Source organism: Bison bison, unplaced genomic scaffold (genome assembly GCF_000754665.1).
Source record: "Bison bison bison isolate TAMUID 2011002044 unplaced genomic scaffold, Bison_UMD1.0 scf7180017864035, whole genome shotgun sequence".
Taxonomy (NCBI): domain Eukaryota; kingdom Metazoa; phylum Chordata; class Mammalia; order Artiodactyla; family Bovidae; genus Bison; species Bison bison.
Window position 1 is genome coordinate 20,249,034 of NW_011494607.1, and position 17,702 is coordinate 20,266,735.

Genomic DNA, 17,702 nt, shown 5'->3' on the forward strand with positions numbered 1-17,702 from the left:
ACAGCTCCAGTACTTTGGCCACCTCATGCAAAGAGCTGACTCACTGGAAAAGACTCTGATGCTGGGAGGGATTGGGGGCAGGAGGAGAAGGAGACGACAGAGGATAAGATGGCTGGATGGCATCACTGACTCGATGGACCTGAGTCTGAGTGAACTCCGGGAGTTGGTGATGGACAGGGAGGCCTGGCATGCTGTGATCCATGGGGTCACAAAGAGTCGGACACGACTGAGCGACTGAACTGAACTGAACTGAACAATGAGTTACTGGGAATTTTTTGTTAAAATTATCAAAATACTTGTAAAGGCTACAAGTATTAGTTATTCTTATTAAAACAACAAAACCATCGTGATTAATTTTCCATTGTCTTAAGCAAACTTAAGATTTCCATTTTAACCCTAAGTAGAAAGAACAGCTGAAGAAGAAGTGTTTATTGGTCATGGATTCTGACAGTACAACTGACTTTCCATATACTGAATTTAGTCTACTATTTTCAAATTGTAGAATGTTTATAAATAAAAAAACCCTTAAACAGTTTGCCACAATAAAAAATAATGATCTTAAAGGATAACCACAGTCATTTCTCTTTTTTAAAAAATACAATATATTTTACATTTAAATTTCTTCTTAAAATTATTTTGAAAAAAAAAAAAAACTCCCTTTTACCCTTAACAGAGGAAGGAGGCTGCCTTCTGATAACAAGTATTAGCAATTAAGATGAAAAAGAAGGTATGGCACAAAATTCACACTTGAATGCACCTTCTCTGGTAAGACAGAAAAAGAGAAAAACCTAAAAGATACCTCAACCTTAAAAAGAAGAAAAACATCTCTCTTGGCCATAAATAGAGCAAAAAAAAGGGAAGCACTGAGTAGAGCAAAAGTGACAACTGAGCTCCAGTTTTGGACAGCAAGGCCAGGAGCCTGGCTCCTGAGAGATAATCTAGATGAAAAATGCTGCAAACAATGTGGGAAGCAGAGCCAGGGGACTTAGGTGAAGCCAGAGCATGGGCACAGAGCTCCCATGTTCATGAGAAGGGCCTGAAAAGAACTACCATCAAAATGAGACGTGGGGCCACACCTTCTACAGCAATCTAGGATGGGGAGGAGGGGGATGTGGAGGGAGGAGGGGGATGTGGAGGGAAGATCCTACAAATCAACATCAGCATAAGAATTAAAATTTTAAAACATATGAACAAATCTTAAACTAAAAATGACAGTCAACAAAATCGACACAGGAACTTAAGTTTACTCAGAAGAAGGTAATACAGAACAATGTGATACAGACTTTCAAGTAAGCACTAAAGTTCCAGGAGATAATAAAGCAGTTGTTTTCTATTAAAAGGATTTATGAAACAAAACAAAAGAAGGTATATTGAAACATTCTATCCCTTTTGCTCAATTTTTCTGTAAACAATGCTGCTATTTAAGAAGTTTATTAATTTAAAAAATGATAACTGATTCAAGGAAAAATAAATTTTAAAGCTCTATCAATCAAGGTGATTCTCCTACTGCTGATAAATATTTATAAAGTTAAAGGACCATACACTTGTGGTTTAAGTAAAAACTACCTAGTAAAATGCCTTACATATAAAAAAAAAAAAAGATGCTTAACAAATCTTTGTGAAGAAAATGAGTAATGAAAAGAGGGAATTAATGGTCAATATGAGGTCATTTTCAAACCGCAATAGTTACCAGGTCGTAAAATATACATATCTTTTAATATTCTCATTGGGATCTATTTTATTTTGCAGATACAATAAATGTCCTTGATGTCATTTTATATTTTTAGAGTATTTCAAATGCTATCATGATTATTATCGATAGCATTTAAAAACAAGTAGTTATAAACAGGTTAAAAATTTCAAAGAAGAAACCCATTTCCACTGTGAAACAATTATATCTGTTATAACTGGATGTAACTAGAAGGACAATCAGGCTTGTCTCAAACCCTTTGTATCTAAAGATGGGAAACTACCAGATGTCTTATTATTTAAAACGGATACCCGCTATATGAATAAAAGCCAAAACTTATGTGAGAAAAAATAAAGACCAGCAAAATTAAAATGTGATTCTTTGAAAGCAAACAGTCTTGTATCAAAAATTAGAAAGTACAGATAAAAAGACTGGGGCAACATAACTAAAAGTTGGTGTAAAAAAATTTTTTTTAATTAGAAGACATTTATGAGTAACTTTAGAGCCAAAAGCTTGAATATGTAGCTAATGAAATGGCTAATTTCATAGAAAAATATAATTGTCAAATGATTTAAGAAGAAATAGAAAATCTGAATAAACCAACAACTGGAAAATATGAATTGCTAACTACAAAAGACACCAGGTGGGATAAGTTTATTAGCATACTAGTGTCAAACTTTCATGAAAGAAATAATTGCTTTAAGAAACCTTTTTAAAAAATAAAGAAACCTCCAGAAGTTTACTTTATGAAGTCAGAATAACCTTAGGCATTAGTATTAAAATGGGCTTCCTTAGTGGCTCAGATGGTAAAGAATCCACCTGCAATGTAGGAAACCTGGAATTGATCCCTGGGTCAGGACGATTCCCTGGAGAAGAGAATGGCGACCCACTTCAGTATCCTTGCCTGGAGAATTCCATGGACAGAGGAGCCTGGCAGGCTACAGTCCATAGGAGTCAGACATGACTGAGCAACTAACACACTAGTATTAAAACAGGGTAATTTACCAATTATCTGCTCAGGTTGGCATTCTAAGCATAGTAGGAGGACTGGAATATCATGTGACTATCCAATAAAGCCCCATGACAAAGAGGAGGCATTCTGATTTTCATAAATTAAACTAAGGCAAATCCATGTATTTCCATTTTTAGTTACAAAATTTTAAAACGTAAGAGTTGTACCTACACCTCTACTGTATATAATAAACAGCATACACCATACACTATAGATAATGTGGTATCCAGAGAAAAATGATACTCAATTTAGGGAATGTCTTCCTTTGAGACAATAAGCAACTTTAGTTAGATTTATACATGAAATGAAAAAGATGTGCATACTGAAAACAAAGAATAATATAGTATGATAAAATAAAACGCTGAGTAATTCTGAAAAGTTTGAATTAACAGTCCATGTGGAACTCAGTATCAGAATAATTATATAAAGCAGAGCATGTTATTTATAACACTGTAAATTACTCTTAGTTTGATTTGTGGCATAAAAAATTATTAAATATTCATACATTCCAAAATAAAGTCTTAAACAACAAAAGAAAATGACCATGAAAATTAGGACAGTATTTATTTAACATTTCTTTTTCTCTCAAGAAAAATGTGCTATGCAAATTGTTGCTGCATTGCAGAGAATTAGATAAATTACACTTTCAGAAAAACTTACTCATTATTTACAGGTACTTAATCTATCATAACAACTTAACAAAGCTAAAACCAAGGTCACTTACAACTTAATTAAAACTACTTGGAATGTAAATCTATTTATTCCTCACATACTATAATTAATTAGATGTATAAGTTAAGGTTAAAGTTAAGTATCATTGTATATTTAAAAGTTTACTTTACAATTGCATGCACATGGCAAATTTATAGTATACTAATTATTAAAAAGAAATTACGCTGATTTTTAAATGCCTTAGTGAAAACAAATTTATAGCCATCATATGCATGTATGAGTGGACCATATTATTCATATATATATAAAGCTGAACAAATATGAAATTTTAAATATTTAAATAAATGCTTACAGCAATTTCTAAATCTAATAGCCATACTTATTTACGCCTATAAACTGACAACTAAAACATTATTCAGAATGCTTTTTTATTCATCTCAAATACTTTTAAAACACAGAAATTTATTCTTTATTCTCATATATTACTTTTCTGTATCAATACATTACAGATATTTCTCAATATATATTTAGAAAATCCACATGCTCTTCCAAATTAGTCATAACAACATTCATTATATCAAACATAATTTTCTTGCCCATTCTCCTTTTAAGTATATGTGTGAAAGTTCCAAGACGAAGAGACTTAAGAAAGCAAGATAATGGGAATGGGATGATTGAACTCTGTTACCTTACCTTTTTGTCTCCCAAAACCAAAGAGTACTTGACACACAGTAGAGAATGAATGAGTGAGTGAATGAACAGTACCAAACAGAGAAGAATAAAACTAAATGCATGAAATTTGGCAAAATGTCTTACTCTTTGAACAATCATTCCAACTAAGGGCAAAATAGTCTGAAATCTGTTATTGCCACAAATTGGAAGCAAGTAAGTATTTTTAAGTCCTCATTGTGAGTTTAACATATTAATAATATCTTTTCCTCCATACCTACAACAAGATGACACAAGACCTTGAGAACTTTTGGGGATGAAAGGTATCTTAAAAGTCATATAATTCAACCCTCAACAAATTTCAACAAACTAATCATTGAGTATACATGTCTATCTTTCCAATAAAAGATCTCATTATTTGCCAAAAGAGCACCTTATATTTAAAGGATTCAGAAAATGTTTGCCTGAGCTGGGATCTGTCTTCATGTACCTTCCACCCAGAGCACTAGTTAAAATTTTGGGCCATCCTTCTTCCATGTACAGATCTTCAAATATTATGCCCATCCTCCTATCCCACCATAGATTTCTCTCAAAAAGAATAAACAGTTAGAAGTTTTTCAAGTGTTCATCACAAAACATTAATTCTACTTCCTTCACTGACCTCATCACTCTCTTCTCTATGCCTTTGTAGGACTGTAACTCCCTTAAAAAAACTATGGTGGCCAGGTGCGGCCTAAAGAGCACAAAAAAGAGCTGAACTGTCATTACCCATGTATAAGATTGTACTTTTTTAATATTAAAATTGTCTTGTTAGCTAGCTACATAAGACTGCTTACAAAAATAATACATATGGAATACTTAGCATCTGCTAGGCACTATTTTAAGTGCTTCAAGTGCTTTACATCGTATCTGCATAGCAACCTATATGGTAAGCCTATCACTTTCTCCACATAACAATTACAAAAGCTGCACCTTGGAGAAGTGACTTGGCCAAAGTCAGTTATCAGCAGGAGAGCTAGGATTCATACATGTGTCTGCCCTAAAGCCCATTCTCTCTCTCTCTCTCTTTTTTTTCCCATTCTCTCTTAAACACTTGAATTCACAGGTCCCATGGCTAACTCCCACTGAATTTAGTTTATTCAAATGCTGCTGCTGAACTAGACCTTCCTGTCTAAAATTAACAGTGTTCCTTGTTACAAGTATATGAACTTATATTTATCTGTTTTATCATGTCATTTCAGCCCATTGTTCTAACAATTTGAACCATAAAGAAGATAAAAGCAACATCCAACCAAAATATATATATATATATATATATATATATAGCTAGTGCTTTCCCAATACAGACTGTAAAACTTAAGAGACCTGTTACAGCAGGTAAAACACTTCAACTGTCTCGACCTTTCCTAATTTTTACATTCAGATAAAGTAAAACATGAATTTTCCTCATAAAAATTTTATCCCTTATAAAGTAAAAGTAGGAATGAATAATCTGAAGTGGCAGACAATGTGGAAGTAACAAGAACCTTGGGAGAAAATGGCTATATCACTTCAGAGCACATAATATGAATATATTCATATATGTACCTACAAATTAAATACAAAGATACATCTGACCCAAATAACATTCTGACTAAACCCAGTGAGACTAAAATGAAAAAAATTCATAAAAGAGAGGTTCAATCACGTCCTGGGGACTGCCTTTCTAAGCAGAACACCAAAAAAAAGAAAAGATTCGTAAATGAAAAGATGAATAGACTTGCCTATTTATATACCCAAAACATCTGCAAAAACATTTGCAATCTCATTATAAATTATCTTATTAATTAAGAAAAAGTAACTCAACTTCATCAAATGAAAAATTCGCAATTCTCATAAGAAAGCAGTAAGTGGCCTATAAATATATGGGGAAAAAAATCTTTACCTCAGTAGTAATAAAAATGTAATTAAAACAGTGAGATATCATTTTCCCCCTAATAAACTGGGCCGGCCAAGAATGTAAGTTCAAGGATACTCTTATACACTACAGGCAGAAATGTACACTGGTGGACTCTTCCAGGAAAGAATTCTGTCAGTACTTCTGGATGCAAAATTTTAAGTACTAGGAATATATTAAAGGGGAAAATGTGTGTGAGCAAATATTTAGCATAAGAGTTTTATCATAGAGAAAGGCTAGATTTAACTTAAATCTTCAGTAGCAGAATAAACTAGGATACGATGAAAAATGTATACTCTGCAGCCACTAAAAAGTATTATACATTAACCAAATCACCATGATATATACATGAAACTAATATCACATTGTAAGTCAAGTATACTTCAATTTAAAAAATGTATACAATAGATAATGTATTGCAGATTTTATTGTCATAAAAATGTTTTATTGTCTCACACAGAAGTGTTAAGTAACAAAAAAGCAATTCATAGACCATATGATCCATTTTTAAATTATTCATATTTTTAAAATATATATGCCAAAATAGTTGCTATGACCATGACTAGATATACTGAGAATGCAGATGATTTTGTTTCTACATGTTATATATAAGTGTGCTCTAAATTTTCTACAATGATACATTATTTTAATTAGAAAAATAAAGTTGTGTAAAAAACAGTGGACATTAAAAAAATGAAATGACACAAAAGGCTAGAATTTCAGTACAGTCTTAAAAATAAATAATAAGGGGAAAAAACTGGATTCTATAAAACACTATGGCTAGGCAGTAACCATAAACTAAAAAAAAAAAAACAAAAAACCTAGAGGGACATGAGAGAAAGTATGGTAGCAAATCACAATAAAAACTAACATAATTATACATATATGTCTTTAAAACATAGTATTGTAGTATCTATAAAGTTAAATCTCTAAGAATATCTTGGCACATAAAAATGAGAGAAATAACAAAGAGCTTTCTTTATCAAGTTTGAAGCAAGGAAATAAAACCAAGACACATGTTCCTCCATGAGGAAGATAAGAGAAGTCCATTTTCACTTCTCCTACAGGAAACATTAGCTTAAGACAGGAAAGAGCAGAATAGATACCATAAAGACCGAATGCTACCTACAGAGAAATACTGAGCTTTACCTTATGGAGAAAGTAGTAAGGAATCACTTAACGTCTTCAAATAAATAACTTCAGGTGTTCAGACCTTGATGAATCATATCCCAAGGTTCAAAAACTACTTACAGATTTGAGGCCAGAGTCTTTGCTATCTCTGAGGAATAATAAAGGAAAATAGAAGTGACAGATGAAGGCAAAAGTCCCCAATTTAAAAAATAAATGATGTAAAAGATGGATTGTGAAAATTACTTAATATCAATACATGAAAATGTAACAGAACATGAACAGAATTCACAAGTAAAATCATGGCAAAATAGTCTTTTTCCTATGAGATTGTTAGGTTAGTTGTTCTTAGATTGGAAAAGCAACTGAAAGTTTGATACCTTTGAAGATGAGATGATGAAAGCATTCTACACGTCAATAGTGTTAGATCTATAGAGGACCGAACAGCTGTATCCAAATTGTGTCGATAATGGATTAATACTAACAGAGGAAAACTGGGAGGGTTTTACACTTAAAAAAAAATACTAAAGAAAAGAAAAATATAACTGCCATCACATGTCTAAAACACAATCATATAAAAGAGGAGACATCTATAACTTTACTTCTCCATGTATAGATATAAGAGTAAATGGCAGATGTAATAGGAGCAGTTTGTCAGTTTAATAAACAAGTTAGACGAGGGCTACTCAAGAAAGGGGTAAAATGCCTTTTGAAAAAAAAAAGAAACTCATTAGAATAAGTAGATCTTATTATATGGGCATCATTTGGATAGAATGCTAGACACACACATAATATACTTTGGGGCAGGGTTGGGGGAATGCTATGATTCTAAATATTCTCTAAGTATAACTTTACCCAATGGCAGCTCTCTACTCAGACTTGGGGCAGGGGCAGGGCTCTTCTGATTATTTGGTGAAATGACTATAGAAAAAGCAACACATAATTGGTCCTTACAGTTAAAGAGATACTATTTTAATTTCAACCTCATTAATGTTGGTGTCCTTATATAATATGAAGACTTTTCATAAAGCATTCATGTTAGACATTCAGCTCGATAATATTTTAAATTTTCTACTCTGGGTACCAAAATCATCACTATAGCCTCCTTGCCAAGCTATAGTGTATATATCAATGTGTGGTCTAGAATCTCCGAGACCCTTTCAGGAGGTCCATGAACCAAAATTAGTTTTGTGATAACAGTCAAATGTTATTTGCCTCCTTCATCCTCATCCTCCCATGGGTACAAAGTAAGTGGAGTTTTCAGAGGCTACATAATGTGTGATATATGAACAGACTGCATGCAGAAGCACATATGGGAATCTAGTTGTCTTATATTAAGCTAGATACTGAAAAGACTTGAAAAAATGCCATACAATCCCATTCTTCATACTTTATATTCTATTTTAGAAAAGTTATTTTTCATAAAAATGTTACTTATATTAATATAACATATTTAGTGTTATTGGCATTAATGTAATAGATTTAGCTATTTACACTAATGTAATAGACTTAGTATTATTTTAAATGATTTTTATTTAATAAATACAGTATTTAATAACATATTAAAAACTTTGTTTCAATTTTTAACATAATATTCCATTCAGTTCAGTCGCTCAGTCATGTTTGACCCTAGTAGAACATTATGATAAGCAACATAAAGAAAACTCTATGAGATCCTCCATAATGTTAAACAATGTAAAGTTTGGGAGCCACTTTATTAAGCCATGCTAATTATTCTATATTAAAATTTCAAAGGATGCTGGAATCATTTATAATGCAAATGAGTATTTAAAAAAAATAGTCTTTCCTCAAAAGACATTCTAACCAAATAAGTCCTAATTTTTAAGATCAGGTACATATCTGGAACAGGACTGGGTTCAGAAATGAATTTTCATGGGTTAAATAACACCATCTGCATAGAGTCGATAATGCTAATAGTGAATGTAAAATTAGAAAAGCTATAAAGAATGAACCTCAGCTGCCCAACTGCAAAGTATGATAATATCAATATAACTCAAAATTCACTTTTCCTAAGAACTTGTTAAACATAACTTATCAATATTTACATCAATATTAATAACTCTGCAAATAGCATTTAATCCTGAAATAATACCAAGAGATATGTATACTCCATTTCCAATATTTTCAAGTAATTTTCTATTAATTTCTTTTCTATTTTACCAAAGATTTTAAAATCAGAACTCACTGCAAAAACTGAATTCAAGACTTTTAGAATAGTGAGACTTATAAAAGCAAAAGAGAAAAAAAAAGCTGTAAAAATAATAATTCTCTGAATTAAGAACTATCCTCTAAGCATCATTTAATTAACTACTTGAAACATTTATATATAATAAGGCATAGATAAAATTTATATACTGATCTGTAAGGTATCCACTCTAATAAAACTTTGCATACATGGAAATATATAATCCTTATTAATGTGGAAGGCAAGAATCTAACATTCGAGAACCTACAGTTTGTGAAACATTATGCTAGGTAGGTTCTACGTATATAGTCTCTCACAAATCCTTACAGAGACATTGTGAAACAAAAGTTCACAAGAGTTTAATAACCTGCCCACCGTCAACAATAGGTAAGTGCACAAAGACAGAATTTCCTTCAGAGCCTTTTAAGTAAGTGTCCTTCTCTTCAAAGAATTCAGTGATATACCAGAGAGGAACAGCAGGCTTGTGCTGGTGATTAAAACAAAAGGCCCAGAATACCTACCAGTGTCTTGCTTTGTGACTTTAGGAAACAAACTGGGACACGGGTTTGGGGGGGTTATTTTGTTTGTTATCTTTATACATAGTATACCATCCTTACCTTGCAGAACTATGAAGAAACTGGTTATATCAAGTGAGACAGCTTGGTCTAACTCTATATATAACAGGCATTCAAAACATGGGAGGTTTGCTGTTATTAAAACTACTACTTTCTTGGGGAAAAGTTTCTGTTGAAAGTTCACTGACTACGTGATCCTATTAGGACCAAACCTATTGCTACAATTCTGGTTACAGAAAAGCAGCAGCCAAGAAGATGTCTGTACCAACCAGGGATGAGTCCTGATTAAGAAAATAATCTGAAATGTTTATATCTTATCTTCTTCTGGGTAGTTAAAATGTACTAACTTTAAAAAGTATTTTTAGAAGTAAGTAAGTCTCAAAGAGTGTAAAGAATAGAGAGTCTAGCCCAATCAAATTCTTAGGCTTAATCATAGTAACTATGGCCTTAACAAATAAATTACCGGGAGTCAGAGTTTAAACTTAAAGATGCAAAGTAGGAAAGGAAAAGAAGATTGTACTCAGAAACCTAAGTTGGCTGTTTTATTAGTTCAACACTCAAAGAAACACAGAATTACTTTAAATGCAATTCCCCACAGAAATTTTAAAACTCATCTTTAACAAGTTCTCAATATTTCTTCCTTTCGCTTATTTCAGCCAATTCCATATCTGGAATTCTGTTTAAGGAACAGATATTGTTTCTGAAGAAATTGTAAATTAGAGTAAAGGCCAAAGAATCCTAACCATACTTAAACTGCTTGATGTTTCAAAGCATCAAACCTAAGGAAATGTACAGAACTATTTCTTTGCAAAGAAAGCACACACTGGAGTCACGGTTGTCTGAGTTTAAACCCTGGATTCACTATTTATCCTGCAACCTTGGACAAATTTCCCAGCACCTCTATAAAACACGTATCTCCAGTGAGCAATAATCCATGAGGCCACCAAACATTTCCTTCAAGTACCAGCAAAACAGGGGTACCAAAAAATGAGAAAAACTTTTTTTTTTTAAGAATTTGATGTTTGAAAAAGACATCAATTCAGCCACAATGGTAAAAATAAAATAAAATTTTATTAGACTTTCTTATATTTGCTGTAGCATGCTTTTAATTTTTAAAAAAAGTCTATGGGAGGGGAGAAGAAATGCCTCAGCATTTAACATTTTCAGTGCTTAAGGTCTCTAACAGCTTTTAATCTAATACGTGAAATATTCACTTACATGTTAAACTGTCCATAAAATCCTGGTTGAAAATCATTAAACAAGATCAAGCAGGGTGTATCTACAGGTTTTAGAGTGGCTTACAATATACCTGAACAAAGTGTATAAGGCTTTACCTTATTTGGCCCTTACCTCCCTGCTCATCCTTGTCTCTGACCGTACCCACTCTGCATATCTTGCATCTTCACTGTAGAGACTACAGCCCTCAAAACACACCTTGCTTTTTCTCACACTTAAAATATGTTCCTTACCTTTCTGATCCACTTGAAGAAGTTAAATCTTATTGTATTTTAAGGTTTGGCTCATGCTTACCCTCCTCTATGAATACTTTTCCTACCATTCTAACTCCCCTACGAAATGTATGACTGACTCTTTTATGCCCCACTTTTCTTTGTATACAGTATCATCATACCTAGGTATCTGGGAGCACTTACTTATTGGCATGCCTCCTCTGACTAAACAACAAATTCCCCAAGAGCAAGGTTGCTGTCCTATGCATCCTTTTATGTTCAGTAAGTAGCACCTAGTGCTACAACATATGATGAATGGATGAAAGCATGAATTCACTCTGACCCTACAGTTAGGTACATTATGAAAACAATCTTGAGAAGAATATGTTCTTCCAATAACCAGTTTCAGTTATATACTTAAGAATTGTGGTGAAAAACTAAGAAATGCAAACTTCACTCTAGATACTCTAAAATAAAAAGAATAGTTTTATGGCTCACTCAGACAAATTTCCATGAGTTTGATGTTTGTAAGTATCAGTTTACAATAATCACAGCAAAATTGCTATGTATTCAATTATAACAAGCAAATAGTAAAATTTTCTTTATATCACAATTTTTAAAAGAATGTTACTTTTCACAATGTCAGAGAGAACCACTTATGAATGTGGACCATATCTGATAAGTTAAGTGTAAAACATTAAAGGTAAACAAGACTGATCAAAGAATTAACAGCATGTTAACTTACTTTGAAACTACAGTTAATGAGTATAATATCTAACTACCAGGGGTTTAGTCCTCGAATACCTATTTCTCCTATTGCTTAAATTTTTCTCCCCCTTCTGGAAAAAAAAAAATACTACCGAGATTTTTTGGCATGCCTCCAATACTTATTTCTCCTATTCCCTAAATTTTTCTCCCACTTCTGGAAAAAAAAATAATACTACCGAGATTTTTTTCTACATTTCTGATACTGTGTGATTTTAAAATTCTTAATTTCAATAACAACAACAACAAAAATAATTGCAGCTACCATGCAGTATTTACAAATGCTACTTATCATTTCACATATGGTATCCTATTTAAGACTTATACCAACTCCATAATCAATGTATTCTTTTTACCCTGAGACAGTTCAACTACAAAACAGGCTCCAGGAGATTCAACTACCTCAAGTCTCACTATCAATAAGTGGGAAAGGAAGGACTTCTGATTTCAAAGCCTCTGCCCTTTCTATTAATACAACAATATGCCACCTCTCTTCATCCTCATCAAATATATTACTCATCCAGTATTAAAACTGGGTTGACATTATTTGACATTTGTATCAGAAAATGAATATAATGCCATGATTGAAAGCAACCGAAATCCTTCAAGATAAACTTTTCATGTGACAGTAAGAGTAATTCACCATTTTTTGAGTAACATCACCAAATGGTGGCATAGAAAGGAATTAAAATAATGTTTCCTTTGTGTGATATAAAAAACTTACAAATACACAATTCTTTATTGAACAAGTAATATAAAATAGTCCAATTATTTCCAGATTAGTTTGTTTTTGCAAGTTTATTCTTTAAATCATAGAAACTAGCCAAAAATATTTTGTAAATCAGTAAGTCATTCAACAGACAGATAAAATTTGTGTTTTGAAACTTATTTTCATCAGATATTACTAGATTAACCATGTAATTTATCATTCAAACCTATATACTTTTTGAAGAAGGGACACTTCTAACTATTACAATGTAACAACAGGTTTAACCAGAACTGTCCCAGTAACCAGGTCATGTGGACACCCTCACTATTCCCCTATTCATTACGCTCACAGTCCTCCTACAACACAGTGGAGAAATATGCATGCCTACCATGTAAAACCATTTGGCTACATATTTGATCACTGCAGCACAATATTAAAGTACTTTCTTTGCTAGACACCCATATTTTAAAAGGCTATTCCATTAAGATAATGCACATTAAGATAAAACTGCAATAACTTCAACTGTACCTCATCCTGAAGTTCATCACCACTTTTAACAGAGGCAAGCATATCATATAAAGTACAGCAAAGATCTTCTATTCTTGTTGCTTCAGCCATTTCGTTTAAAGTTGCATTTAAGTACTTCTCAACTTCACACCACAAAAAAGAGTCATTTGTTTTTTCCGCAGGCTTGCGGTTCAGGGTGGAATGGTCCTGAAGGTGGTCAGTCAGAAACTTCTTATAATCCAAGCTTATAGTTTTCTGGGATTCACCATTTATTGGCAGTTCATCAAAGTGGTCCAGATCATGCATGTCAAATGAAAATGCTAAATTTTTACCAAATAAAACTCGATCCCCATTTTCATCGGTTGTCATCTGGACAAGAGCAGTAAGACTGTCTTTACAAAAATGAGAAGTAATTCGATTAGTAGCATCACAAGCTGCAGTGGCAGATGATGATGGAAAGGGACCAAACATCTGTTTGATAGCCTTTGTCTCCTGGTGACCAACACAGTCCTTCAAGTGAAATGTCTTGAAGAGAAATGCGGCTGCACTTTCAATGGCTTCTTTCCCATTATCTGTTCCAACTATTCAGACAAAAGAAACAGTATTAGCTTAAATGGATCATGGTTCAAGCTTCCATTTTCCAAAAAAAACTACTACAAATATTCCTCTGAGCAAATTCAACAGTGAAAATATACTGATATTTAGATACAGTGAGACAGATGAAGATAACCAATTCAGGAACAGGAAAATCCCTTTAAGGCCATTCCCAAATTCCCAAAGAATGGCATTAGGTAAATAACCCATTGTCAGTATTATACGTAAGATAGAAACTACCTATAATAATCCCTTACCTTTTTCTAAAAACAATTTGAGGCATTATGTAAGGCATTTTAAAACCAAATTTTGAAACTTGATTTGATGAGCTAGTTAAATTAAAAAGATGCAAAAAAAAATCTGAATTATAGACTTCTGGAGCTGGAAGGAAGCCAGCTCCCACAAGTTACAAATCCATAACTTTCTTTCCATGTACTGTACATCTGAGATGGCAAGAACAGATTTATTATAGTTTTCATTCAAAAATATTTATTACTACATAAATCAACTACACTTCAACAAAAAATAGTTTTGAAAATATTTAATACTATCAAGGATGTACATGAAAAGAATCTTTTAAAATAAACTCAGCCATACTACAAAAGTTTTTTTTAAATTCTGCTATTGAGAAGAGGCCAAAAGTAAATTCTTATGAAAGTAAGAGGAAGTTAAAAGGACCAGCCCCTAATTTCTTTAAGGCATTAGTATCTCATATCTAATTCTCAAAAGGAAGAGTCTATAATTATGTCATAGAATTCAAAGAATATTCTTAGAGTAAAAAAGAAATTCTGAGAAGGCCTGAAAAGTAAGACTTCCTAAAGTAATATTTGTAATGTTAGTAATAATACAATTAACACCATCACCTTCTTGAAACCATAGCTCCAATTACATCATTAATCACAAATCTTGAGCAGCTTATGATAAAGTTCAATGCCTGCATACATGCTAAGTTGCTTCAGTTGTGTAGGACTCTTTGTGGCTCTATGTACTATAGTCCGACAGACTTCTCTGTTCACCAGATTCTCTAGGCAAGAACACTGGAGTGGGTTGCCATGCCCTCCTCCAGGGGATCTTCCCAACCCAGGGATCCAAACCAGGTCTCTATGTCTCCTGCACTGGCAGGCATGTTCTTTACCACTAGTGCCACCTGGGAAGCCCCATAAAACTCAGTAATTCAACCTAAACTCCTATACTTTATTTTAAAGTCATGCCTAACGCTGATCCATTCTGTTTTACCTGCTTTACTCGCTACTATACATTTCCTACTCTAGCCAACAAGAATTTCTTAACATCCAAAACTCAGGTCCTGTTCTGGTTGTTCAGTCACTAAGTCGTGTCCAACTCTTTCCAATCCCATGGAGTGAAGCATGCTAGGCTTCCCAGTCCTTCACTCTCTCCCAGAGTTTGCTCAAACTCATGTCTGTTGAGTCACTGATGCCATCCTACCATCTCATGCTCTGTCATCCCCTTCTCCTCCTGCCTTCCTCCTGCTGGGTAAGCCCAGCGTCAATGAGAAATGATGATGCTGAGTCGGTTCTTTGAATCAGGGGGCTAAAGTACTGGAACTTTAGCTTCAGCATCAGTCCTTCCAATGAATATTTCAGGGTTTATTTCCTTTAGGATTCACTGGTTTGATCTCCTTGCTGTCCAAGGGACTCTCAAGAGTCTTCTCCAGCACTCAACATTCTTTATGATCCAACCCTCACATGTGTACATGACTATTGGAAAAACCATAGCTTTAACGATATGGACCTTTGTCAGCAAAATGATGTCTCTGCTTCTTCGGACAATGACTGAAGCCGTGAAATTAAAAGATGCTTGTTCCTTGGAAAAAAATCTATGACAAATCTATACAGTGTATTTAAAAAGCAGAGACATCACTTTACCGACAAAGGTCCATATAGTAAAAAGTATGATTTTTCCAGTAGTCATACACGCATGTGACAGCTGGACCATAAAGAAGGCTGAGCACTAAGGAATTGATTCTTTTAAACTGTGGTGCTGAAGAAGACTCTTGAGAGTCCCTTTGATTGCAAGGAGATCGAACCAGTCAATTCTAAAGGAATTCAACCCTGAATATTCATTGGAAGGACTGATGCTGAAGCTCCAATACTTTGGCCACCTGATGCAAAGAGCGGACATATTGGAAAAGACCCTGCTGCTGGGAAAGACTGAGGGCAGGAGGAAAAGGGGCCAACAGAGGATGAGATGATAGTATGGCATCACTGACTCAATGGACATGAGTTTGAGCAAACTCCAGGAGACAGGACAGGGAAGCCTGGCATACTGCTGTCCATGGGATTGCAGAGTCAGACACCCCTTAGCAACTGAACAACAACTAGGTTTGTCACAGTTCTTCTTCCGAGGAGCAAGCATCTTTTAATTTTGTGGCTGCAGTTACCATCCACAGTGATTTTGGAGCCCAAGAAAATAAAATCTGTCACTGTTTCTACTTTTTCCCCATCTATTTGCCATGAAGTGATGGGACTGAAGGCTATGATAATGAATGTTGAGTTTTAAGCCAGCTTTTGCACTCTCGTCTTCCACCCTCATCAAGAGACTCTTTAGTTACTCTTGGTGTTCTTTTTTTTTTTTAAGATTTGAAGTCCTTAAAAAAAATGTTATTATTATTATTAATTTGGCTGTGCTGGGTCTTAGCTGCAGCATATGGGATCTTTAATTGCTGCATTCCAACTCTTAGTTGTGGCACGTGGGATCTAGTTCACTGACCAGGGATTTTAACCTTGGTAATGGCAGGGCCTGCTCTACTCTCTGCCTACTTCCATGCCTTTATTAAACCTTCCCCAAGGCCTGACCTGCCTCTTGAGAAACCTGTATGCAGGTCAGGAAGCAACATGGAACAACAGACTGGTTCCAAAAAGGAAAAGGAGTACGTCAAGGCTATATATTGTCACCATGCTTATTTAACTTATATGCAGAGTACATCATGAGAAACGCTGGGCTGGAGGAAGCACAAGCTGGAATCAAGGTTGCCGAGAGAAATATCAATAAGCTCAGATATGCAGATGATACCACCCTTATGGCAGAAAGTGAAGAGGAACTAAACAGCCTCTTGATGAAAGTGAAAGAGGAGAGTAAAAAGTTGGCTTAAAGCTCAACATTCAGAAAACTAAGATCATGGCATCCAGTCCCATCACTTCTTGGCAAATAGATAGGGAGACAGTGGAAAACAGTGGCTGACTTTATTTTTCTGGTCTCCAAAATCACTGCAGATGGTGATGGCAGCCATGAAATTTAAAGACGCTTACTCCTTGGAAGGAAAGTTATAACCAACCTAGATAGCATATTAAAAAGCAGAGACATTACTTTGTCAACAAAGGTCCGTCTAGCCAAGGCTATGGTTTTTCCAGTGGCCGTGTATGGGTGTGAGAGCTGGACTATAAAGAAAGCTGAGTGCCGAAGAATTGATGCTTTCTGAACTGTGGTGTTGGAGAAGGCTCTTGCGAGTCCCTTGGACTGCAAGGAGATCCAACCAGTCCATTCTGAAGGAGATCAGCCCTGGGATTTCTTTGGAAGGAATGATGCTAAAGCTGAAACTCCAATACTTTGGCCACCTGATGCGAAGAGCTGACTCATTTGATGAGACCCTGATGCTGGAAAAGACTGAGGACAGGAGGAGAAGGAGATGACAGAGGATGAGATGGCTGGATGGCATCACCGACTCGATGGACGTGAGTCTCAGTGAACTCCGGGAGTTGGTGATGGACAGGGAGGCCTGGCGTGCTGCGGTTCATGGGGTCGCAAAGAGTCGGACACGACTGAGCGACTGA

General features: G+C 34.4%; 1 protein-coding gene across 2 annotated transcripts in view; it reads right to left on the reverse strand.

The window, feature by feature from the left end:
- The window catches only part of ASCC3 (activating signal cointegrator 1 complex subunit 3), a 341,661-nt gene that overhangs the window by 288,067 nt on the left and 35,892 nt on the right, over nt 1–17,702 (reverse strand). For both annotated transcript variants that reach the window (XR_824792.1, XM_010834747.1), the window contains exon 4: nt 13,339–13,898. Coding sequence is in view for 1 of the 2 variants with exons in the window: in XM_010834747.1 (XP_010833049.1) it covers nt 13,339–13,898 (560 nt within the window). In the remaining variant the exon portion in view is untranslated. The remainder of the gene's footprint in view (nt 1–13,338; nt 13,899–17,702) is intronic.